Here is a 24,816-nt window from a genome sequence, read left to right on the forward strand (position 1 = left end):
TCAGTCATAACACTAAGACTGAAATGGGTGAGACACACACGAATAGAGAGAAAAGTCCTCAAATCTACAGCTGGGAAGGGAGATAGATAAAGCCACATTAAGAAATCAATACGTGAAATTCCAGTAGATATGTGTTCAATTTATTTCAAATTCTGGATAACCCTATCCTAATTTTGATGAGGTAACCAGATTACCTAATGCACTATCTATTGGAATGGTACTGTTCGATTAAGTACCAATTAATTGTAACAACAATAATTCAGGAAATATTATGTGAGTAATTGAGAGCTAATATCCGATAGCAATTTCTGTGCCAATACATTCTGGATTACGACTACGCAAGTGGCAACAAAGGGCTCAACAGCTGTCAAAAGACTGGTAGTAGTAACCACGAAACTGGGTGAAGATAATTTTCGACAGGCAAGATGAAGAAGTGTGTAAGAGTGGCATGTGGTGATACAAAAATGTCAGACGTGGAACAGAGGAGCGGCCTTCTGTAGGAAGGTGAATCAAAAGGAATTAAGAGTGGAAAGAGGAACAAGTAAGGAATGCAAAACAGGGTTTAAACAGTTTTATAATGGGGGATGAAAAAAATGATGGGTAGGATGCAATGCAAGTTGAGGGCAAAAAGGATGCAAGAGAGAAGGTGGAGATTTGAAAGTGTTGGGGTGACAGATGGACAGACACAAGTTAAATGATTATGGTTTTGGCTAGTGCTGTCAAATTGTAAAGCTTTATTGTGGTAGCTGGTACAGTTAGAAGAGCTGACTCCAGGCTCCTCAACATGGCATCCGGTTGTTCCACATGTGTTAGATCACTGTGCTTGTTACTTTGTTTATTGACAAAGGAAGGAGATATGCTATACTGCTGTAGTTAGCATTTGTGTAGCAAAGCAGACTTTAGCATGAAGTAGCTTGTAGAACGTTCATATCATTAGCCTTGGGCAGCTGTGTGAGGTCACTAGGTTCTAGGGACTTATGTGAGTAGCTCCTGAACAGGCACAATTGGCTCCATGGCTCTGCTCCTTAGTACATGTGCCGAGAGCTTCACTTCACTGTATCACCACATTTTCTGGTGGTGAGACCCTTGGGCTACATGCAGCTGGTGTGGGGTCTTAGTGGTCAATCTTGCATTATCTGGTGTAACTTCTGGAGTACATGGTTGTGTACATTCACACAACTCAGGTTTATGGTAGCATCTGTGTGCAAGCTCCTTTTGTGGACCCACACTGTGTACTGTGAAATACAACTGCCTGAAGATTATTACTTGTAGGACCTGTTCTGGTATATCATGCAGGATTTTGTGGATAGCAGCCATTCGTGCTAAGGTAAAGGAGCAACATTCATGGAAGTGGCAATTTTTTTCTGCCACCTTAAAAAGTGTACCACAACCAAACCACAAGGCATGTTATTCTTTTTGGCCAGTTTCAGTTGTGGTAGGGTCATTTTGCTTCTTGGCCCTTTTCTGGAGCAGTTTCTACAGTAACCTGCTTCCCAAGTTGGTTACAAGTGACCGATTCTTTTCCAGCCCATAGACCCTTGATGCCATGGGTTTGGGACATTTTTGCTGTTAACAATTACAGTGGCCTATATTAAGTTCTGTTTAAGTACTCGTTGTGTATTAATCTCCTGTTGCAATATCATATCAAAACTCATCCTATGTATGTTGTGCAGGTCTCCCACCCAGCAGCATTCTCCCCAGTTCCTTTTACCTAATTTGCTCTGTCTAAAAGGGTGTTACCAATAGAGTCTTTTAGAAATTTAAATATCATGCAGGAACACTGGACTACCTCAATACAAAACTGCTTGAGTGATTAGACAGCTCAGTCACCCAGAAAATGCCAGTTTCCCTAAAGATGGCAAACTGGTGCTTCAGGTTATCATGTTCTTGAGCACTACAATCCTTCTATCATTTACTCATGGTTCTTCTCTCCTCACCTTAAAGTGGGAGCTCAGGAAGAATCACACCATTGCATTGGAGTGTAGTAAGTGACATACTGGTCTTGACCTCACCTTTCCAGGGATACAACCCAACGAAGAGGGAGCTCATGACATGTCACGTGCACATTTGCCATCATTCTGTCAGTTCCCCAGTAAAGAACACAGTGATAAGATATCAGGGGCATCAGGAAATTGGTGAGCGTGGACTGAAGGTAAACCATAGAAATGTGGATGAAAGTATAATTTTTTTTTTTTTAACCAACAAAAGATTTCGCAAGCATGCGCACAAGCGAAACCTAAAAAGGGTATAGTGTGAGCATGAAAATTGTTAAATAGAAAATGTCCAGCCATTTTAACAGACAGACATCCACCATCTTCTGGTGGTTAACTCTATGATCTTCAAAACAGACCCACGGAAGAGAATCATAACAGTGGAGGAATACAAATAAGTAACACAAATACTGCAAACAAACATTCAAATGATAGGAGGACTTGTAACCAAAATTCCTAAACAAACATTTAATAAAAGGATACATATGAACTCCAAGTTCACCTCCACCTTCTGCAACAGTCTCAATTATTTTCTTCATTACTTCTGCATGCCTGTTAAATCAATGAACAATAGTTTCTGTTATAGGTAAAATATTCCCTTTAACAAACAGTAAACTAGTTTAATTACTTTTTGTTTACAGCAAACCTGAAGAAACTGGGCCTTTTTCGATATCGGGATACCACACATTTTTTAAATGGTGTTGAATGATGCATACAATATGAAGGGGCAGCGTACAGAGCACCAACCTGGGGAGTTCTCCTAGTGTGAGCTGGACTAGTAATGGTAAAGTCAGATAACAAATTCATGTACAAGGACACACTGGTGTACACTGGCATCATAAACCTGTTAAAAGAAGCCCACTCTGATTTTATGATTAAAACAGACAGAAACAATAAGTGGCTACTGTAGGAAGCTGGCCTGGTGTGTGGTGGGTACTTATTGTACTTACACCTTATACCAGGTCCAGGGTTCCCCTATTAGTGAAATGTAGGCAGTGTCTAGAAGACAGACTCTCTAGAGGTAGCTGTGGATGAGCAGCCAAGGCTTATCCAGGAGACATGCAAAGCTCATTCAATACCACTGTAGCCACACAGCACTCACACACATGAAAGAAAACACTAATTGTTACAAACATAAAGACACTTTATTTTAGTGATACAATTACCAAAAATACTAGATAGGCATTAGGCATAAATAGCAATAAAAAACAATGCAACAGAAATAGGCAATTGTGACCCTAGGGGGAGCCCAAACCATATACTAAAAAAAATGGAATGTGAATGCAGGACCCCCACCCAGGTAAGTGGAATCTGTAGCGAGGGAGCTGGAAGAACTAGGAACCCCAAAAGGTAAGTACCACAGTGCCCCCCAGTGACCAGGAATAAAGGAATACGTTACTGGATTTTCCTACAATCACTAAAAAGACCAAAAAGAAGAATAATGCACCACCCACACAAGACTGCAAGAAACCAGCAATGGCTTCCTGAAGAATAAGACCTGAAAAAGAGGGGACCAAGTCCAGAAGTCGCAGAAGTGTCCAGTGGTGGCAGGAGCCACTACCCACCCGTCGGTGGTTGCAGGAGTTGGTTGACGGCAGGATGAAACGGTCAGCAATGCAGCCCTGGAATCTGAGAAGAGTTCCTGGAAGATGCAGTCAACATCCCAAGATTGCAATCTGTCTGTGGCGTGGAAAAGCCACCAACAAGCCTTGGCAAAGGCAAGAGTCGCCATAGACGAAAAGTGGAGCTGCCAGGGAGGACTCAACCCATGGGGGGGTTGGAGGTACCAAGTCCCAGGGGAACCTCAGTGATGCAGAGAGTCCACAGAAGAAAAGGCAGCCCCTAAGAGAGACCCACTGGAAGAGGACCCAGGAGTTGCAGGGGAGCCCACACAGCACAACTGAAGAAGGGTCCCACGCTGCAGGAAAAGCACACAGGGGGCTGTGCGTCACAGAGAAGAGTGCTGGGGTTACACGGAGCCCAAAGATCCCTTGGAGGAGATGCTAACAAGCCTTGGTAGCTGCAAGAGACACAGTGCACAGGGGTACTGTCCTGCGCGGGAAGGCAAGGACTTACCTTCCCCAAAGTTGGACAGCTGGTAGGGAGGACCAAGGGGACCACCGAAGACAACCACCTGTGATGCAGGATGCACGCAGCTCAGTATGAGAGGAAATTCACACAGCCGGTCGTCATTACAGTTGGTGCCTGCGGATGCAGGGGAGTGACTCCTTCACACCAAGGGAGATTCCTTCTTCCTTCTCGTGCAGACTGAAGAATTGCCTCTCTCAGAGGATGCAAAGCTGGGGAAAATGTTGCAGAAGCTGGAAGGAGCTGTGGAAACAATGTTCCAAGCAGAGTCTTTGTCAATGCAGGTTGTCGGTTCCTGGAGGTTCCAGTTTCAGTTCTTCCAGTGGCCAGAAGTTGAAGTAAACTATGCAGAGGAATCCTGCTGGCGTCTTGAGCATCGAATCTAAGGACCCACCCAAGAGGGAGACCCTAAATAGTCCTGGAAGGGGGATTGGTCACCTAGCTAGGTGACCACCTATCAGGAGTGGGCTTTGACATCACCTGCCTGACCTGGCCACTCAAAAGGTCCCAGAGACCTCTGCCTACCTTGGATTCAAGATGCAGAATCAAGGAGCCCTCTGGAGGAGCTCTGGGCACCACCCCTGGGGTGGTGATGGACAGGGGAGTGGTCGCTCCCCTTTCCTTGGTCCAGTTTTGCGCTGGAGGTCCCTGAACCGGTGCAGACTGGAGGGCACCAAATGTGCCCTTCAAAGCATAACAGTGGCTTGGGGAGGCTACCCTTCCCAAGCCATGTAACACATATTTCCAAATGGAGCGTGTGTTACCCCCCCTCCCAGAGGAAATTCTTTGTTCTGCCTTCCAGGGCTTGGGCTGTTCATGCAGCAGGAGGGCAGAAATCTGTCTGAGCAGCAGCTTGGGCTGCCTGGCAAACCCCAGAAAGCTGGTAGGAACTATGCTGGGGATCATATGAGGAGCCCCCAGAGTGCATGAAATCATACTTTCAATACTGGTAACAGAATATGGGTATGATTCCGACATGTTTGATACCAAACATGCCTAGGTTCAGAGTTACCATTATGTAGCTGGACATAGGTAGAGACCTATGCCAGTACACGCATAAAATGGCATCCCGCACTCACAAAGTAAATTAAAATGGGGCTGAGTTTGTAAGGGAACCTCTGCTCATGCAGGGGGGCCCTCACACACAGGTACCTGCACCTTGCCTTCTGGGCTAGGAGGGCCTACCATAGGGGTGACTTAGTGACCTGGTGCAGTGACCTGTAGTGAAAAGGGTGCATGCACCCTTTGACGCAGGCTGCAATGGCAGGCATGCAGATACACTTTGCATGGGCTCCCTAAGGCGAGCATAATACATGCTGCAGCCGATGGGGGACCCCTGGTACCCCAATACCCTGGATACCTGTGTACCCCATACTAGGGGCTTATAGGAGGGCACCAGTATGCAAAATGTAGGGTGTGTGTGTGGCCCAAGCAACCAGGCTTAAATTAAAGGGAGACAGTCACTGGGGTCCTGGTTAGCAGGATCCCAGTGCACACAGTCAAAACATATTGACAAGAGGGAAAACGTGGGGATAACCATGCCAGAAAGAGGGTACTTTCCTACAGCTACTTCTCCCTCTACAGGGTATGATACTTTCAAACATTCAGAGATGTAACTACTTCCCTCACAACTGAGACCTACCTGGAAATGTAAATACAACTCAACTGCATTCTCATCAATCCTTTTTCATGCCTGGATAGCACCAACTCACGTACATTGTATAAAGCATGCAAAAAGACCAGAATATCAAAACCTTTGGGCCCTTCCCAAAGCGCCATGTTATGCAAATTTTTAATTTCTCATTTTTGGTTTCTTTACAATTTTAAAGAAGCATTTTGATAGGGCTAGAGTTATAAAGTAGTAATAGTATGGGTCACTGGAAATGGACTGAGGATTGGGTGATGGGTAGAGAAGCAGTGCCAATAAATGAGTGTGCTTCTTATTTTCAATAGCTAGCTCTCTCCAGGTCCAAAGAGCAGACCAAATACAAGCATAACTAGGCAGTTCTGGAGGAACCAAACACCAAATGGTTAAGTTACTTACCTTAGGTAACACCTTATCTGGCAAGGACTATATTTAGCTGCAGATTCCTTACCTGTGAATTCTCACCAGGGGTCCCACTGGATCTAGAAGATTTTTCTTGAGCAGTACACCTGCTCGCCAGTAGGCGCCGTCGATCAGCTCCACGTCCGATGTCGACATCACCTGCAATGGAAATTACGTTGCAGTTCTTATATAGACGCCCAAGGGGGCCACCCCGGTGCGCCGTCAGTTTCTTTTCACAACTTTCCACGCAAGAAGAGCAAAGCCATGAAGTACACGGACCACTGGTGTATCAAAACAAGGCCCATGAAAGGGAAGCCTTCATCCCTAGAAATCCGTTCACAGAGCGAGGAGGATGGGTGGGCCGGTAAGGAATCTGCAGCTAGATATAGTCTCTACTAGAATAGACGTTGCAGAAGGTAAGTAAGTTGTCCATCTGGTAGCGACTTCTAGCTGCAGATTCTTTACCTGTGAATAGATACTCAAGCAGCACCATTCCCGGAGGTGGGTCTGCGAACCAATTTCAAACTAGAAAGTCCTGCAGGACCATACACGCAAAGGGCCTGCGCCTCTATGGACCTGACTGTCCAGGCAGTATTGTTTGGAAAACGTGTGCAGAGATGCCTACGCCACTGTCTGAAAGACGTCCAGGACGGAAATCTGCATGCTAACGCAAAGGTCACATCTTTAGCTCTGGTGAAATGAGCTTGCAAGCCCTCAGAAGATTTTTTTGGGCCAATGCGTAGCAGATATTAATGCAGAGAATGAGCCATCTGCAGATGGGCCTCTTATGCACGACCCACATTTCTTTCACACCTAAATACTCCCGAAGAGTTGGTTATCCAGTCAGAACTCTTTTGTAAAGAGGCCCTAGTGAGATGCACCACTTTGTCAGTATAAATAGATATGTAGGGCAGCTTAAACAATAAGGCCTGCAGTTAATTCACTCTGCGAGCAGATGTAATTACCACAAGGAAATCTGGTTTCAATGTGAGAAGCCTGAGGTGACGGTTGTGAAGAGGTTTGAAGGGAGCACACACCAAAAAGGTCAGACCCAAACCAAGATCCCACTGGAGTATAACTAATGGGGATCGAGAGAAAAGATGGGTAAGACCTTTGGGGAACCTATGCACAGTAGGAGACTTGAATAAAGAGGGTTAATCAGGCAACCACAAAAAAAAAAGAAGACATAGCAGCTAAATAACCCTTAAGAGTTCCCAAAGCTGAGCCATGTTTGACAAGGGAAAGAATGAACCATAGAAATTCAGAAAGAGAGGAAGAAAGGGGATCATCAGAATTATCTGTGCATCATGCCACAAATTGTTTCCAACGACAGGCGTATAACGTTTTGGTGGAGGGATGCCCGGCTGCCAAGATGACATTAAAGACTTCGGGACCAAGGTCAAAAGCTATCAACTTTCGCTGCTCCATCTCCATGCAAGAAGGCAGAAAGTGGACGGGTTGGGGTGAAGAACCCTTCCCTGTTTCTGTGAGAAAAACTCTTCCTGAAGGGGCAGCCTGACAGAAGATTGATGGCCATACTCAGCAGCTCAGTTTACCAGACTCTCCAGGTCCAGTCTGGAGCCATAAGCATGACTTGGATCCAGTTGTTCTCGATCTTCTTGAGAACTCTAGGCAGGAGTGGTATGGGCGGAAAGGCATACAGGAGGCCTGCATTCTAGTCAAGACGAAAAGTGTCTCAGAAGGAGTGCCACCTTGGAAACTCCAGAGCGCAAAACTGCTGACACTACATGTTCTTGGCGGAGACAAACAGATCTAATCAAGGCTCTCTGCACTGCTGAAAGGGATCTTGCACCACCTCTGGATGGGTTTGCCATTCATGATCTGCTAGGCATTTTCGGCTGACTTTCTCCGCGCTGGTGTTTAGACAGCCCACCAGATGTTGAACCACTAGAGATATGCCCTTCTTTCCCAGGTATGTCCAGAGGCGAAGAGCCTCTTAAAGGGTCCCCAGCCCTGCTTGATGCATACCACATGGCCGTGGTGTTGTCCGCGAATACCTGCACTATCTTTCCATTGACAGAGGGAAGAAAGGCATGCAATGCCAGTCGGATGGAGGTAGGTAGGTGGGGGTAGGGGCTGCAGCGAGACCCATGGACCTGGCCGTAGCCCGAGATTCCTTTATGCGCTCGATTGCCGAATCTGCCTCGTCTCCAAAAAGACGGGTGCCATCAAAGGGCATGTCCATCAGGGAAGCTTTGACATCCCCCGGAAAGACAGATGTTCTAAGCTAGGCGTGGTGCCTCAGGTCCATTGTTGTTGAAACCGCTCTGCCTATTGAGTTAGTTGTGTTCAGTCTGCAACGGATTGTGAACTTTGATGCATCTTGCACGTCGGCAACAGCCTGAGAGACTACAGATCAGGCCTCCTCTGGAACCTGTGGCAGCACTTGTGCAACCGTGTCCCACAGAGTGTGGGAATTAAGGGCCCAAAGGCATGCAGTGTTCACAGAGCGCAGTGGCAAGCCGGCGTAAGAAAACTTTTCTTCTCAAATACACCAGCCTTTAGGATTACCTATATCGGGGAGCAGTAGGAAATTTGCCAAGGGAAGTAGAAGCGTGGACCACCAAGCTGTCAGTGGTAGGGGTGTTGCGTCAAGAAACTTGGTTCCACGGGTGTGGGGTGATGGCGGCGGGTAAACATCCTATTCACAAGAGCCCCTGTGCTGGGTTTGGACCAAGTTACCCAGAAGCTGTCTCTGAGGGCATCACTGAACAGCAGCAGGGGGTTCAGAGGTGGTAGCTCCTGATTGCAGCACCTCTGTCAAGAGATTAGTCTTGATCGCCATCGAGGCAGCCGAAGGTCTAGGCACTCAGGCGCTATAGCCACTGTAACGGTAGAAAGCACAACAGTAACTGGAGATGTGACCAGTCCACTGGCTTCATCCAAGTCCCAACGCTAGTCCATTTCCTCTTCACAGGGCTGGTATTCTAAAGGGTCCAGTGACCCCTCTCATTCAACCCCAAAAACTAGCTCATAAGAAAAGGGCTCAGGATCCAATCTAGGAGGCAAAGTGCCTGCTGGCGTCTGAGTCAGCATCAGACACACCCATCCAGCTCCGTGTCAGGGATGACAATAGGGATGTTGCCGCTGGTGGGCATAGGTGGAATTGTAAGCGTTGGCATTGGGGCCAGGGAAGGACAAGGTGGTATGACTGACGCTGGTCTAGATCCAGGACTGGATCCCTGGGTGCACCGAGCCCTAGCCGCCGGTGCAGAACCTGACAGGGCCGCTTTGGACCTTGTGAAGCCCAAAGACGATCCTGCAGGGTCAGACTGCCTGAAAATAAAATGCATGGCCTCAAAAAATTCTTTCAATTGGGCAGGGGTCGCTCTAGCTTCCGGAAACTCAGGGAGGCGCGCAGTCGGCCAGGGCGCAGGTTCCGAAGAACGAGGCCTAGAATGACTATGCTCCCTCGGCCGCCAGACAAGGAGAAGTTGAAGACCGCTTCGACTTCTTGCTTTTCTTCTTGTGCCTCAACTTACCGAATGACCCGAGGACTTGCAGTGGCACAACGACTTAGGACTCTGCGACTGGTCCCGGGACTTTTCACGTACCTTGGACCTTCACCTGCGCGGAGTCGTGTGTCGGGCTGCCATCAGCTTTAGTGACTGTTCCCTCAAAGTCTTCAGATGCATGGTCCGCCACTCTGAGCATGACTTCGGGTCATGGTGCATGCCAGACACCATAAACAGACAAGTGGCACATCCATCAATGACATCGCCTGATGACAGGATCCGCAGGACTTAAAACCAGTCTTACATGATGACATCTCAACACACCAGGATAAAGAAACCTCAAAAATATCTACAAAAAGTTTAAAAAGGCCTGCCAAAAAATGACTTAGAGGCAGCTCTCTCTCAGATCTGCGCAGGCTGACACGAAAAGAAAAGAACTGACATCAGCGTGCCAGGGTTGCGCCTATTTAGGAACCACAACATTATTTCTGCTTTATTTGCTGCTCTGGTTCAGATATGTGACCTTTTCTCTTCCCTGCCACATGTGATCAACAGAATACCAGATTAAACAGTATTTGTTTAGAGAATGTAATTGCATAACTTGGTATGTTTTAGTAGGTGCAGAATTCACAAGTGAGGAGCATGAGGGAAGAGATTGCATTCATGTTTCCTGTGGCATACCTGCTGGAACCACAGAATTGCTCACCTCTCCCTTTTTGAGCATCCTAGAGGGCCCGTTGTCAAGCCAGATTCCTCTTTGAATGAACTCACACAAAGAAAGCACTTGTGGGAGATATGAGCAGTCTATATTTTGAGACTGAAAACGAGTGCTACTTTGTTTTTCCAGTATTTCTCTGGATAACAAATCTTGGATTCCCAGAACAAGGTAAATTAAATTGTCCATGTTGCGATCACTAAAACTACTGCTAAGTTTAGGGTTCCTCATAAATTGATACAAATAGATGGATTTATTGAGATTCAGAGGCATCTACTCTGAATTTGCCAAACATTCGTAAAATAGAGGGAAGATGAGCATGGTGCCTAAAAGGGAAACTTTTTTTTTGTAAGAACAAGCCAGGATGGTGAGACTGCTTCAGTCACTGTGACCTTTGTGGTGCACACCATAACTACCACTAACACGAACTGTAAATCCAACATTTACACAACAGAATGTTTTACTCAGAGAAGGTTCCAAAATGGGAGAATGTTTTGACAGAGCTCTGAAGATGGCCTGATGACAATAAATGAAGGGTGCTATATTTTGGATGTTCTGCAATTTCATTATACTGCTGGACTGTGGAAAATGGGTTTGGACACTGTGGGAACATTTTACATTGAGCAAAGTAGATTTGCTTAATCTCTTGTCTAGAGATTCTGGCAGGCTCCTTTATGACAAAATACTTGGCTCCCAAGTCCATTATTGTATTCTACTATTGTTACTTTGGAGGGTTAACATATCTATGGTGAGGTAAATCAACCACATGTATGGCATACAATGGGCTATCTTTCCTACCTTGACTAGAGCCCTTGTGGCCAAGGAAATGAGCTGGCTCACAGCGGCCAGGGAAATGAGCAGTCTGCACTCCTGTGTCCACTTGGTTCTGGAGTAGCTTGATTCACACCAGGTACAGTGCCAGCCTGACTAGTTTGGGATCACATGCCCCACACTCGGCCCATACTTTCACCAGGCCTAAGCCATTACCCTGAACTGGGAGCAATTTTCACATCTTATTAGGGCAAGCATTGGCTGGCCAGCTGCTTGCAGGCTAATACAAATCAGCCTCTAAAAGAATCATGCAGGCAAAACGTAACTTTCTAAAAGTTACATTCCCTAAATATTTATTAAAAATCAATCTTCACCAGTGAATTTGATTTTTAGTAAAAATGAAAAATAGACCTTGAATGACTGTTCTAGCCATTTTAGTGTCAGAAATTATAGATTCAAGTTTATAATCCGACATTTTCAAGGAGCCATGTAAAGCCTTGCCTACCAAAAATAGCTTTTGGGGACTAGTCACTTGTGTATCATTAATTTCACACATTTTCCACTTTAAGTTTCAGACACCCTGCTTTGTGGGTAATAAGAAATTCCTGGAGGCGTCTTGCCAATATTCAAAAGCAGGTGTTGGCGCCTTTCAGAAAGGGTTATTTTGGCTGGTTTGACAGCAGGTTTTCAGGATGCTATAGTGAGGCTACACATGAAAGGCCTATGTTCTTGTTTACAGGCCCACTCTATTGATGGCACATTAGGCGCAGCACAACACACCACACCACAGGTAGCATTTATCTTCCAGGGCCCGGACATATGTTGTACATTATTTACTATGGACTTGCATGCGTTACCTGTTTAGCAGTGGTAAACAGCACAGAGTTTTAATGCCAGCAAAACAGACAGGGCAACTATTAGGGGATATCACACCAAAGATGGTCATTTCCCAAAAGGAGTTCTTTCAGTTAAGGTGCAAAATGTGGAAAGACGATAAAAATTGGTGTGGTCAGTCCCCAGTCTGTGTTTCACTGTAAAGTCCATACCCTCTTGGAAGATGGACTACCTCAAAAGTTTTGGATTTTCTCCTTGCATTTGCATAAGCCATCTACCAGGCCTGAGGTCTGTCTGAACCCAGAAATGAGCACCAAATAGGCATGGTCTCCGTTTCTACAAAGCCCAGACCACTGAAAATGCTTCTCCTTGTAAGGTACTCAACAGATGTTCGCTGGGTAGTATATGTTTGTTGATAATAACTTGCTTTAAAGCATCTGTCTACAGTACAAACTATTTGCAGAAGCTGGATGCGCTAAGAATTAGGTCCAGTGCATAGTGCCTCCTTCAGGATGTCAAATGCCTTTTGACATGTCCAAATTACCTTCTGTGGTTGCTTTTTAGAGGCGAGCTCAGTGAGGGGTGCAAATTGTAGATAGGAATGCTTGGGAGTGGGGCTGGAACTGTCTTGTTATGCAATGTAGTTCATCTCGTTTCAGAGACCTTCTGTCTATTACTAGTCATGTTTAAAATCTTAACCTGAAGGAACAAAAGCAGCCAAGAATGCCTCTTCATCCCGCATGAGGTCCCCATCTCTCTTGTTACTGAGTCAACAAAGACCAGAGTGGAAGATGTGCTTGGAAGAATCCAAACTATCTGTTAAACACTTACCTTCAAACCCTACTTGCCCAGCACACCCACACTGCCTTTTCTAGTAGCTGCCACAATGAATAGTAAGAGTTTAGTTTATGGCTGCATCACAGACATGGTGTCAAATGACGAGACAAAAAAAAAATGTTCTTCAGCGCACTTTTAGAATTCCAATCATGGGAAAGTCACAAAATCATCAGACCTACTCTAGGGATTAGCCAAATGCTTCACCACCTAGTCTGACAATAAAAGATTTGGTTTAAGCAAAATGATTTTCTACCAAAGATTTATACTTCCTCAAAATGTAAAGAACCCACATGTTTGCACCAGAATTCTTCAAAGCCCCAGAAAGAGGTTGAAAAAAATCATCTACTCCTTAAGCCTCTTGTGCAAACAGTCAAAGACCTTATTATTTGCATCAATGTCTTGGATAGACGGTGGATGTAGTATGCCCAATTTAAAGGAGACAAAGATGAACTACAGACATTCGACAGTGTAGAAGACACCACTGTATGAAGACGTTTCTACACCACCTTTATCCTTAAGGTCCTGCATAATGTGACAACCTTATAATCCTGCTCAGGCCAGTTGACACAAATTAGTCGACCTCTCAATCAACTACGACAAATTGGCTCTCACAAAGGGCAGACTCAGGCATCACTTATCTAGGCAGGAACAGCAGCCTTGGCAATAGTATCACAGGAATATTAAACGTGTGCTTGCTTCTATGGAACCATCCAGTTCACACACAACCAAATCCAGCTACACAATGGTACAGCATGAATCCTGATGCCACTACTTACTCCATCTTCAGGCCGTTTAGAAGATTATCTATAAGCTGATCAATAGTGAGTCAATGAGGCATCACAGACTACTTAAATTACTTCGATATGGCAGTAGGACAGTCACAGCAGAAGTCAGACAGCTGCATTCTCAACTGGATCAACACACACAAAAAAGGTGATTGGAGGTATGCTTGCAATACGTTTACCCACTAGCAATTGCTTGAGTAGTATTCCAACCCCTTGTTATTTTTCCCCATCAGGCCACCTGAGTTTGGACCCAGCCAGATGCAAATCAGTATATCAGATTTGAACTGTACTCCCCTACAGCAATTCGTCCAACTACTTTAGAACTCGTCAGAGAAGATCTTTATGACTTAGAAAGGGACTTTCACTGATGGCAGTTCAAGTCCAATAGGTGCAAGGAGTAAGTCCACAGTCTACACCTGTGGGCCTTCTGGCTCTCTGAAGGCACACTTGTCTGAGAATAATTTTCATTTCCTATAGTGTGGGCCTTTAACATGATTATGAGGCAAGCATTGCTTAGGGTACTGCTCTTTGATACCCCTCTTAGATCATTTGGTGCAAATCTTGAAATCTAAAGCCTTTTGTTCATAGAGAAGGAAATATAAAATAAAGACAAATATGGATGTCAGCCCATTACAAAAGTTGACAAAACGCACTGAAAGGACTGGGTGGCGTGGCTACTTTAATACACTCTATAGCTCTATTTGGCTGGCTTTGAACAACACACAGGAAAACAATATACCTTACAGTGAAAATGTGAAAAATAATCTACAGAAGGAACAGTATTGATTAGAAACATTTGCCCTGTATTGTGCTATAAACATGGGCATAAAAGATTGCGTTCTATGTAATGGTGGATTAAGTAAGAAAAACCTCAATTCCAGGAAGCTCTGCACAATTTGTTTGTCAAAAGCACCTTTTGATAAAGATGTTTCTTTTATGCTGTAAAAGAGCTAGCAATTGTTGTGGTACAAATTCTCAATAGAAGAATTTCATTAGAATATACAATAACGGTAAAGCTGTGTTATTTGCACTCTAACCAAGGCACACTCTATACTAACTTTGTAAAACTGTTAACTATCCATTTTAGTATGTGTTAGACCTGACAGCCTTAGGGTGGTCACCCCTAACTTTTTGCCTGCCTCCCTCCACTTTTTGGACACTGTTTTTGCTGGCTTTTAGACTATGCGCACTTTATCACTGCTAACCAGTGCTAAAGTGCATATGCTCTCTCTCTTTAAACATGGTAACCTTGGATCATATCTGATTGGACTATTTAATTTACTTATAAGTCCCTAGTAATGTGCACTATATGTGCCTAGGGCCTGTAGATTAAATGCTACTAGTGGGCCTGCAGCACTGGTTGTGCCACCCACTCAAGTAGCCCCTTTACCTTGTCTCAGGCCTGCCATTGCAAGGCCTGTGTGTGCAGTTTCACTGTCACCTCGACTTGGCATTTAAAAGTACTTGCCAAGCCTAAACCTCCCCTTTCTCCACATACAAGTCACCCCTAATGTGTGCCCTAGGTAACCCCTAGAGCAGGGTGCTGTGTGGGTGAAAGGCAGGACATGTACCTGTGTATTTTACATGTCCTGGTAGTGTAAAACTCCTAAATTCGTTTTGCACTACTGTGAGGCCTGCTCCCCTCATAGGCTAACATTGGGGCTGCCCTCATACAGTATTGAAGTGGTAGCTGCTGATCTGAAAGGAGTAGGAAGGTCCTATTTAGTATGGCCAGAATGGTAATACCAAATCCTGCTGACTGGTGAAGTTGGATTTAATATTACTATTCTAGAAATGCCACTTTTAGAAAGGGCTTAGTTGACAGCTCCTTGTGCATTCACTCAGACACACCCCAAACACAGGGTACTCAGCCTCACTTGCATACATCTGTATTTTGAATGGGTCTTCCTGGGCTGGGAGGTTGGAGGGCCTGCTCTCACACAAAGGACTGCCACACCCCCTACTAGGACCCTGGCAGACAGGACTGAACTGAAAGGGGACCTGGTGCACTTCTTAGCCACTCTTTGAAGTCTCCCTTACTTCAAAGGCACATTTGGGTATAAAACAGGGCCTCTGCCCTACCTCATCAGACACTTGCTGGAGAAGAAACCTGAACCAGAACCAGAACCTGCATCCTGCCAAGACGAACTGCCTGGATGCCTAAAGGACTCACCTGACTGCTTTCTGCAAATGACTGCTGCCTTGCTGTTGCCCTGCTGAACTCTTGTCTGGCTGTAAAAGTGCTCTCCAAGGGCTTGGATAGAGCTTGCCTCCTGTTCCCTGAAGTCTCAGGACCAAAAAGACTTCTCTTTTTCATTTGGACTCTTCGTGCGGCGAACATTTCGACACACAGCTTGCTCCGCGGCGAGAAAAACGCCGCACACTGACGCTGATCGACGCGACGCCTTCGGGACGACCGGAACTTCGACGCATGGCCTCGCAAGGACAACGCCGCCCGACTCCCAGAGGGGAAATCGATTCGACGCCTGTCGTGAGAGCGAAACTTCGACGCACAGCCCCGCGGAACGACGCGCAGCCGGAAAACAAGCAGGAGAATCCACGCACAGACCCCGGGACATCTGGTAATCCCGCGACCCACAGAAAGAGACTGTCCGAGCGTCGGAAAACGACGCACGACTTCCCCGCGTGAAAAATAACGACGCAAGTCCGTGTGTGCAGGGGAGAAATCGATGCACACACCATTTTTCCACGTATCTCTTCTTCTGCGGCCCTTTGCGGAGATTTTCCACTTTAAACCAGGTACTCTGTGCTTGAAAGAGACTTTGTTTGCTTTTTAAAGACTTAAGACACTTTATATCACTTTTCAGTGATATCTCTACAATTTCACATTGCATCTTTATTCGTTTTGACCTGCAATTATCCAGATAAATATTATATATTTTTCTAAACACTGTGTGGTGTATTTTTGTGGTGCTATATGGTGTTATTGTATGATTTATTGCACAAATACTTTACACATTGCCTTCTAAGTTAAGCCTGACTGCTCGTGCCAAGCTACCAGAGGGTGGGCACAGGATAATTTTGGATTGTGTGTGACTTACCCTGACTAGAGTGAGGGTTCTTGCTTGGACAGAGGGTAACCCGACTGCCAACCAAAAACCCCATTTCTAACAGTGTGATTATCCTTGAAAGAAGAAACCCTTACCGGCATGGGTGGACTGAGCACATTGGAGGTGGTGGAAGATTAGGATGATTCTCTATTGTTACTGTTTTTTTCACATGGTCTTGACTAATATCTTCATACATATTTTCCACTGTTAATGGCTGCCGATCCTACAAAAAGAAAAATAATTATTGCATTTAGAATAATTGTACAAAATGAACGAGTTGCTTATCTTCAGTAAAGCTATTCCTGGTAGATACATGATCTAACAGCAGATTCCTTATCTTTACAATATTCTTCAGGTGCCAGGCTGGATCTTTAAGTTTTTCATAGCATTAATTAGACATGCCTCTGCGTGGCGCCTTGTAGGATTTGGTTCCCCACTCTACCTCCCTGCCCCCCAACACTCCCTCTAGAAATGACAGAGCAGAAAAGCCACCTATGCGCATTAATGCCAGTTTCTTGCTTGACTTTTTCCATGACTTTGGATGCAGAGCACAAAGCAATTGCGAGGTACCAGTGCGCAGATCTCCAATTTGGGAGCTTTTCATATGGGGAAAAATAAACCACCCCTCAGAAAGGGGAGGTATGATGGCAGTGAGGAATCTGCACAGTCAGACAGAGTACCCACCAGAAAGAACATTACCAAAAGTAATTGTTCTTCTGATTGATACTTTTAACTGCAGATTCCTTAGGGCTTGAAAAATCCACTCGACCACTCGCATTGGTGAGTCTTATTTGATCAGGTTGAGCTATTTTTAATTCTTACTTGTCCCGTACCAGTTGACACTGAACAGGTGTACTGTTCAGTTGAAAAGAGGAGGGGCAATAAAAGATGCCTTTAAATCTTGTTCTTAGGTCACATTTGCTATGTGTGCACAGACAGAGGTCAAAAGTCAGTTTTTCTTACAATTAATGTTCCTTCTGACTGCAGAGTTCCAGGACCTTTTAAGGTGAACTGTGTGACCTGCTGCTTAGAATGTAAAATAAAAGGATATAGGGTGTCAGGTTTTCCCTAACACACAACATTTAAATGACTAAGTCAACTGTGCAAACATTTCAAAATATATTTCAGTAGTTGTGAAAGCCCTTTTTATACTTCTGTGTGATAAAAAAAATATATTTTAATAGGGATGAAAAGAAATCACAATACTTTACGTGTTGATGTGCAAAGGATATGTTTTCTGAAACCCAATTTTCAAAGATTGTTAATACACTATATAGTTTTATCAGTAAAGCTGCAAGTTAGTGGAGAGGTTTTTAGACATTTCCTGGAAAGTTACTGTGTGTAGATGACAATATGTTAGCAATCATGGTTATATAATATATTTATTAAAATTGAGTGTTTAAACAAACTGAGAAACACTCCTGCCCTGATGGCAATGTTGTTAGTAAACTAAAAGAAGACCTGGGTTATGTGGGCGAGACGTCATGGGCACGTGGGCTAGATTCTTGTGATGCATGCAGCAAACTATAGTCTAATTAATCAAACAAAAGTGTTTTTATTGTACTGCAGAAATGCTGAGCTCACATATTTGAAGGTGCAATCATATGTGAGAATGAACAAAAAGGCCAAATTTTGTCAGCCCTTCCGCCATAGGGTGCACAGGGAGGGAGAGCCTGACCACTACAATGGGGTTTGGTGTTTCTCCACCTTTAACAAAAATCGGACAAAAATGGCAAAACAGTGCATTCTACAACACATTGTTTCACTTTATATTCAGCTGTATTAATGTTTAAAGCATAGAAAATGATTACCTTACAGTGCACCCGGATACAGCAAAGTTTATTGGGGTTCTTCAATGCTTCCACACCATCACCCTTCACCAGTGCCTCCCATCTCTCCATAGCCACTCTCCCACATGTATTTCATTGGATTTGAAGCACCATTCTTACCGGTGTTGGAGCGCGCACGCACCTACAACACACACACACACACACACACACACACACACACACACACAAACAAAGAATCATGTGTGTGTAAATCAGTCAATAGAAAATGCTAACAACGGGGACTCCAAGGTGTAGGATTCACACAACATCCATACTGGTAGACATTTTATTTTTGTTGTTTTTAGAGTGCTTGGTCTGGGGAGAAATAAACACAGGATTCAGAACCTAACACAGCGGATAGGGTTGGGTTTATTAATACCAATTTATTTCTACCCAAACAAGCCTTTTTAGCAGAATTAGGATAATCCAAGACTGGGAAAAATATAACTTCCTAACCTGTATCATGCAGCTCTTTGATTGCAGTTTATAGTTCAGTGTGCTAGAACATGATTGTAGTTATGAACTGCACAGTAACAAAAGGAGCTTTGTGACAAAATACTGTTCTTTGATCGGCATAGTACACTTTCTTTGCAGCAGGCATATTAACTCTCTGTGCTGCCTTAGATGAGTCAAAACTGCCACTAGACCAAACCCTGATCCTTCTCCAGGAGGTACATTAATCACCAGAGTTATCTTGGCACTTTTATGGTTGCCTAAAAAATGTTTGACATACAAGTTACTCAGCAGTGCTTTAAAAACTGCTGCACTGCTACAAAATCAGCTCCCAGTAACAAAAGCGGCCCCCGCTCTTCGAGGAAACCCCCAGTAAGGCCAGTCTGGTCTTGGTAACTCCATTTACATGAGCACTGATGCCCACATTAGGGCCTGGAAGTAGTCCAGAACAGGCCCTCCTTGTGCCAACGCAGTGGTGGCAGCCTTGGCCCTTATGAAATATGCCCTCAGTCCTTCCAGAAACTGCTTTTTGGCCAATGCGTAGCAGACCTTATTCTGAAGGACTTTCCACCATGGCAGAGTGCTTTTCTGCACTGCTTCACCTCACTTTGCCACGGGGAGCACCTCCTAGAAAGCTGATCGTCCACCAATTCTCTTTTAGGGTCCAGCTGATGGAGTATCTGCTCCTCTTTCAAGGAGTGAGACGGAGCAAAGAAGGTGTTTGGGGGTAGTAGGGTTGGGGTGACTGATTGCTCAATGTGAAAAGAAGTCACAACTTTTGGCAAGAAAGATGCCTTGGTCCGCTGCATTAGTTTGTCAAGAGAAAAGGTGGTATAGGCTGGTTGCAACAAGAGAGCTGGTAGCTCACTCCTGTGACAAGCTAAAGTGGTCGCAACAAGGAAGAGCGTCTTTATCATCAGAAGACGCAACAAGAGGCTCTACATTGGCTCAAAGGAAGTTCACATGACAAATGTTAGGACCAAAGGTCCCACTGTGGCATCAAACAGTTTGGGAGGGAACATGTGCGTTAAACCTTAAATAACATCACAAAAGTTGGTCTGAAGAGGGTTGGTTGGTTCAGTAAACACAAAAAAAAAAAACGAAAGGGCATATAAACAACCTTTAATAGTGCCCACTCCAAGGCCTTGCAGGGTGAAAGACACAACAAATAATAAAACATCCAACAGCTTGTCTTGCAAAGAGTTTGTCCTGCAGGCTCTGTACCAGGCCACAAATTTGACCTAGGGCCCGGTGTAAATAGCCTTCATGGCAGAGCACCTGAAAGTCAGGATGAGATCCACAACTTCAGATTACTAGTCAAACCCTGCCAAATGTTTCCACTAAATCTTCACACATGGAGGTGTAGATTGTACAGCTTTTTGGTGGAGTGGAGGTGAGGGACAGTCCTGCTGCTGCACAGATTATCCTTGCAAAGTGGTAGCCCGACTGGATGCCAGATGCTCCTCAATCCGAGAAGTTCCTTGTATCAGACTATCCTGGCTCAATCTGAGGCCACTAGGATGACTGGGCCTGGTCGTTTTTGATCTTCAGAACTCTGGGCAGAAAAGGCACAGACGGAAAGATGTACAGAAGACCAGTGTTCCAATTCAGTTGAAATGCATCTCCTAGAGAGGACCTTCACAGGAATGTACAAATGTTTGGACACTGTATGTTCAAGGCTGGTGAAAAGATCTAACCTTGTTTTTCACATTGTTGGAAGATTCCCTTGTGCGATCTCTGGGTCCAGCTGCCGTTCCACCAAGTACCGCCAGCTGACTGTCTTCCCTGGCATTCATTAATCCTGTCAGTTGGGTTACAATCAGGGAGGTGCCCTAATGTCCCAACCACTTCCAAAGTCGCTGAGCCTCCTGGTACTGGATCACGGACCATACTCCACCCTGCCTGGTGCTGTACCATATGGCGGTGTTGTCTGTGAGAACATGTACCAGCCTCTCCTTGATAGACGGTAGGAAGTCCTCTGATCTCCACCTCTTCCAGTTAATCTCACCAACCCAGCAATGACACATCTGTCAATTTTGGGTGGGGAAGGGAGAGTGGCCTTCTGCTGGTCCAGTTGCAGTCAAGCAGCCATCACTGCAGATCTTATGCAGTCTTCTCTGAAACCTGCATGACATCCGATAGGTTTACTTGGTGCTGGGCCCGCTGGAACTTAAGATACCACTGCAGAGCCTGCATATGTTAGCTGGGGAAGTGGTACAGCAGGATACATGTCACCAACAGGCCAAGAAGCCTCAGAGCTACTCTCACCAAGATCCAGGACTGAGAATGAAATATCAGGATTATAGCCTGAATGCCCTTGACTTGTTTTGATAAACGAAAGGCTCACTGATTGAGAACCACAACGTCAGGTGGTTTGCTGTTGTCTGGAGGTGATTAGTGACGGACTGTTGCAAGTCTGACTTCAACAGACAGTCTTTGAGGTAGAGGAAAACTAGCATCCCAGCCTCTGAAGATGGGTGCCAACCATCTCCATCACTTTCGTGAACACTCAATTCAAGACATATGGGGGAGGGGAAACTGAAAGTTATTTTGGCCAACCCTGAACCTCAACTAATGCCTGTGGGACTAGAGGACCAGATCCAGGGCAGACAGAACCTGGGGCAGTAGAAGCATTTCAAACTTCAGCAGGAAGGTACTCAAAATGTGAGGATCTAAAATCTGACTGAGGCATCATTCTTCTTCAGCACAAGGAATAGTGGGAATAACAGCCAGTTCCCATTTCTGAGTCCAGAACCCTCTTCAAGGCCCTTTTAGACCGCAGAGGATGATCTGGAGGACCCATCTGTGACGTGATGGACTGCCACTCTGTGGAACAAAATTTTGGATCCTGCCTATCACATTGTGGTTGTGCACCAGTAATGAGCAAACTAAACTGGTTTGGAGGCTGACGAAGCAGGGAAGAGGGAATGGGCCAATCAGTGCCACTGGTGACCTGCTTGTTGACTGGCTGATGACCATCCTGGGAAAGAAAGGACTTAGGGGACTGCAAGGGGTAGGGTCTGGCGTTATCTATATGCCAGCCTTCTGGGAGAGCATCAGAAGGACCTAAATTGAAGAAGAAACTGTCTGCCAGGAGTAGGCAGGCCAAGAGAATATGCCATGGCACTATTTTCTAGGGTAAAACGTTTTTTTCGTCAAACAGGAGGATCCATTAAAAGGCTTATCTGCACATCTCCAGGAAAGCCTATGGAATGCATCCACGAACGGCAATGGAGCACCATACTAGTGCTGACTGCTCACCCCAAGAAATCATTAGTATCAGACCATCACAAATCACAAATCTTGCTGAATCAGGACCATCTTAAATGGTTTGAGCCAATGAGGTCCTGCGTGCAAGAACTCACTGACAGTGTTCCAGAGGGCACGGGTATAACAGCCTAGTAGGAAAACCTCCACGACTGACCTCAAATATAGGCTGGCTGAAGAGAACATTTGTTTCCCGAAACGTCCTTCCATTCACTCTCTGGATTAGGATTTATCCTGCTGGTGGAGGAAGCTTGAACCACCATTCTTCAGGAGTAGACTACTGTGCAAGAAAATCAGGTTTCCAGGTGCCGGTCTGTGGTGTCTAGCCACCTACCTGTTTCCTCAGTGGGCAAGAACAATCCTTAAACCAAGCCCCACCAAAAGTATCAGTTAGGGCTTCTCTGAATTAGAGTAAAGGCTCAGAGAAAGCCAGCTTAGAAGAACGTCTGTGAGGACATTTGCCTTAACTTTAACAGAGGGTAGCTATAGATCCAGGACCTTAGCAGCACATCCATCACCACAACAAAGGAAGCATGTCTTCTATTGAAGGCCTAAATGGGGGAAAGGGGAGACAGTCAGTTCTGTAACAAATTATAAAACTCACTGGCTGAATCAATCCATGTATAAACTGTTAACATAATATGGGGATAAATTATTGCCATCATCACCACTACCATCTCCAGGTAGTGGGAAAATCTGGTCAGAATTGGAGCCAAAAAGATGATGCAGTCTCTGAGGATAGCTCTGCTGTGTGGGGAGTGTACTGTCTGAAACCAGCTGTATGGGAACTGGGTGAGCTCGAAAGGATTTGGAGTGCGACCTTGGACAGGGCCGGAGCCTACAGTCAGCACTGGATTTCCTTCTGACACTTGTAATGTTGGAACCGGCGTCAATGAAAGAGAGACAGGTGCAGGAGCACAGAATGAAATTCAGCACCAGGGTTATATTCAGGCAAGATGTCAAAATCTGCTCAGACTAGGCAGCTATGAAAAGCAACCACACGTGACAGGGGAGCTCTTTTGCTGGTTACTGATCCATCTCCCAGAGAGGGTGGGAGTGCCGCGTCAGCAGGCACATAACGGTGGAAGGGGGCAAGGAAAGATTTACCAAGAAGACCTTTTTCCCCCAGGGCGCAAATGCATTTGTAGTCTGGATCTGGAGTAGTGGAGGGGTTCTCTAGAACGAAGGAACCTGAACCAACAATCTCTCAGGCGAGCAGAGAGGAGCTATGTTCCCCAGTGCTGGTGTACGGCACCCAGCAACTTTAATTAAGTGCTTGTTTCAAGGCGCAAGCTCTGGTCCAAAAGAACCTCTCGAAAAGACACAAGAATCTGAGGATGGAAAGGCATGCTGTAGAATTTTGATCAACAAGACAGCCTTGAACTCTTCACGAGGAAAAGGAAGTTCCTCTGATTTGGCAGCTTTAAAGATAAGCTCTGAGAAAGAGGCAGTGTCTTTTTATTGGGACAGGGAGGGACAATCAAACTCAAGAAAGCCAATATAGAGACTACCATCTCTGTACTGTGTAAGAAGAAGATCATCATCTTCACTATCATTAGCAAGTTTATGGTTGCAATGGTGTCAGAAACTTTGGGCGCACCTTCTCGAAAAAGGGCAGTGACTCTGAGTCTCGGAACAAGATCTCCAACTTTAGGACCTCTCACTGGATTGGCTCTGGCACCTTGGAGAGGAGGTCTCTCTCTTGTGATGAATATGGAGACAGGATATCTCTTTAGAATGCACCTTTTTGATGACCTACTTTTGAAGGAGACCTGGAGAGGTAATAACCCAACCATTTGTAGGCCTGGGGCAAGCACAGTATGGTCTCCCACTCACTGATCACCTTAGAATGCACACGCTCACATTTTTTGCAGGAACTAAAGTGGTGCTTGAGAGGCAGGCACCGGGCATATACAACAAGGCCTCAAGATTGATATTTGACTAACAGAAGTAAAGTCCTGCTGGAAGCTCCATATTGGATTGCGTGTGTGGGGGGGGGGAGGGGGAGAGGGGGGGTGGAGGGGGGGGGGGGAAGATGGGGAAAAAAACATCACATGACCCTAGTTGTCCGCTGCTACAGTAGAAGTTTGAGGCAGACTGAACAGTAAAAACTTGAGAGAAACTTTGTCTCTTCATCGAAGGGCATGGAAAACAAGAATCTAAAATCAGTACACTGGATCACATCTATTATGGCTCTGTGATGGCAGATCTGGGGAGGATCCAGAGCTGCGGATGAAGCCACATCACCAGGATCCATGAGGTAAGGAATCTGAGAGCAGAGCTATCACAAAGGAATGCACAATACATGACTCTGGACGTGATGTTCCATAGCGTTCCTCATCTCCTTGCTGAGAAGCATAGGCGAGAAGAGACAATTTGGAGGAGAATGCTTATTTCCGGAGTCTTCACAATGCTAGTCTTTAAAGGGGCTCCCAGTCCACAAAAAGAGTACCACACAAGCGGCAAACCATGGCACAGCTGCTTTAATAATCCATCAAAATAACTATAATCAATGATCCATTACCTTAACTTTTATAAAAACAGATCAGCAGCTCTGTATTTTCATATAATTAAATCCTGAAATTGTATTATTTGAAGGCAATAGGAATGGCCTACGAGACACTTCTGAAAATCAGCATCTCATTTCTGATA

At 45.2% G+C, this 24,816-nt stretch overlaps 1 protein-coding gene across 1 annotated transcript in view; it reads right to left on the reverse strand.

Annotated features, from left to right (window-relative positions):
- ATG3 (autophagy related 3) overlaps positions 1-24,816 on the reverse strand; it is a 168,976-nt gene that overhangs the window by 10,711 nt on the left and 133,449 nt on the right. Inside the window, exons 11-12 of the mRNA XM_069204178.1 lie at positions 16,711-16,838; positions 2,475-2,543 (exon numbers count right to left, since the gene is read on the reverse strand). Of these exons, the coding sequence (XP_069060279.1) occupies positions 2,475-2,543; positions 16,711-16,838 (197 nt within the window). The remainder of the gene's footprint in view (positions 1-2,474; positions 2,544-16,710; positions 16,839-24,816) is intronic.

This window comes from Pleurodeles waltl, chromosome 8, assembly GCF_031143425.1.
Source record: "Pleurodeles waltl isolate 20211129_DDA chromosome 8, aPleWal1.hap1.20221129, whole genome shotgun sequence".
Classification (NCBI taxonomy): domain Eukaryota; kingdom Metazoa; phylum Chordata; class Amphibia; order Caudata; family Salamandridae; genus Pleurodeles; species Pleurodeles waltl.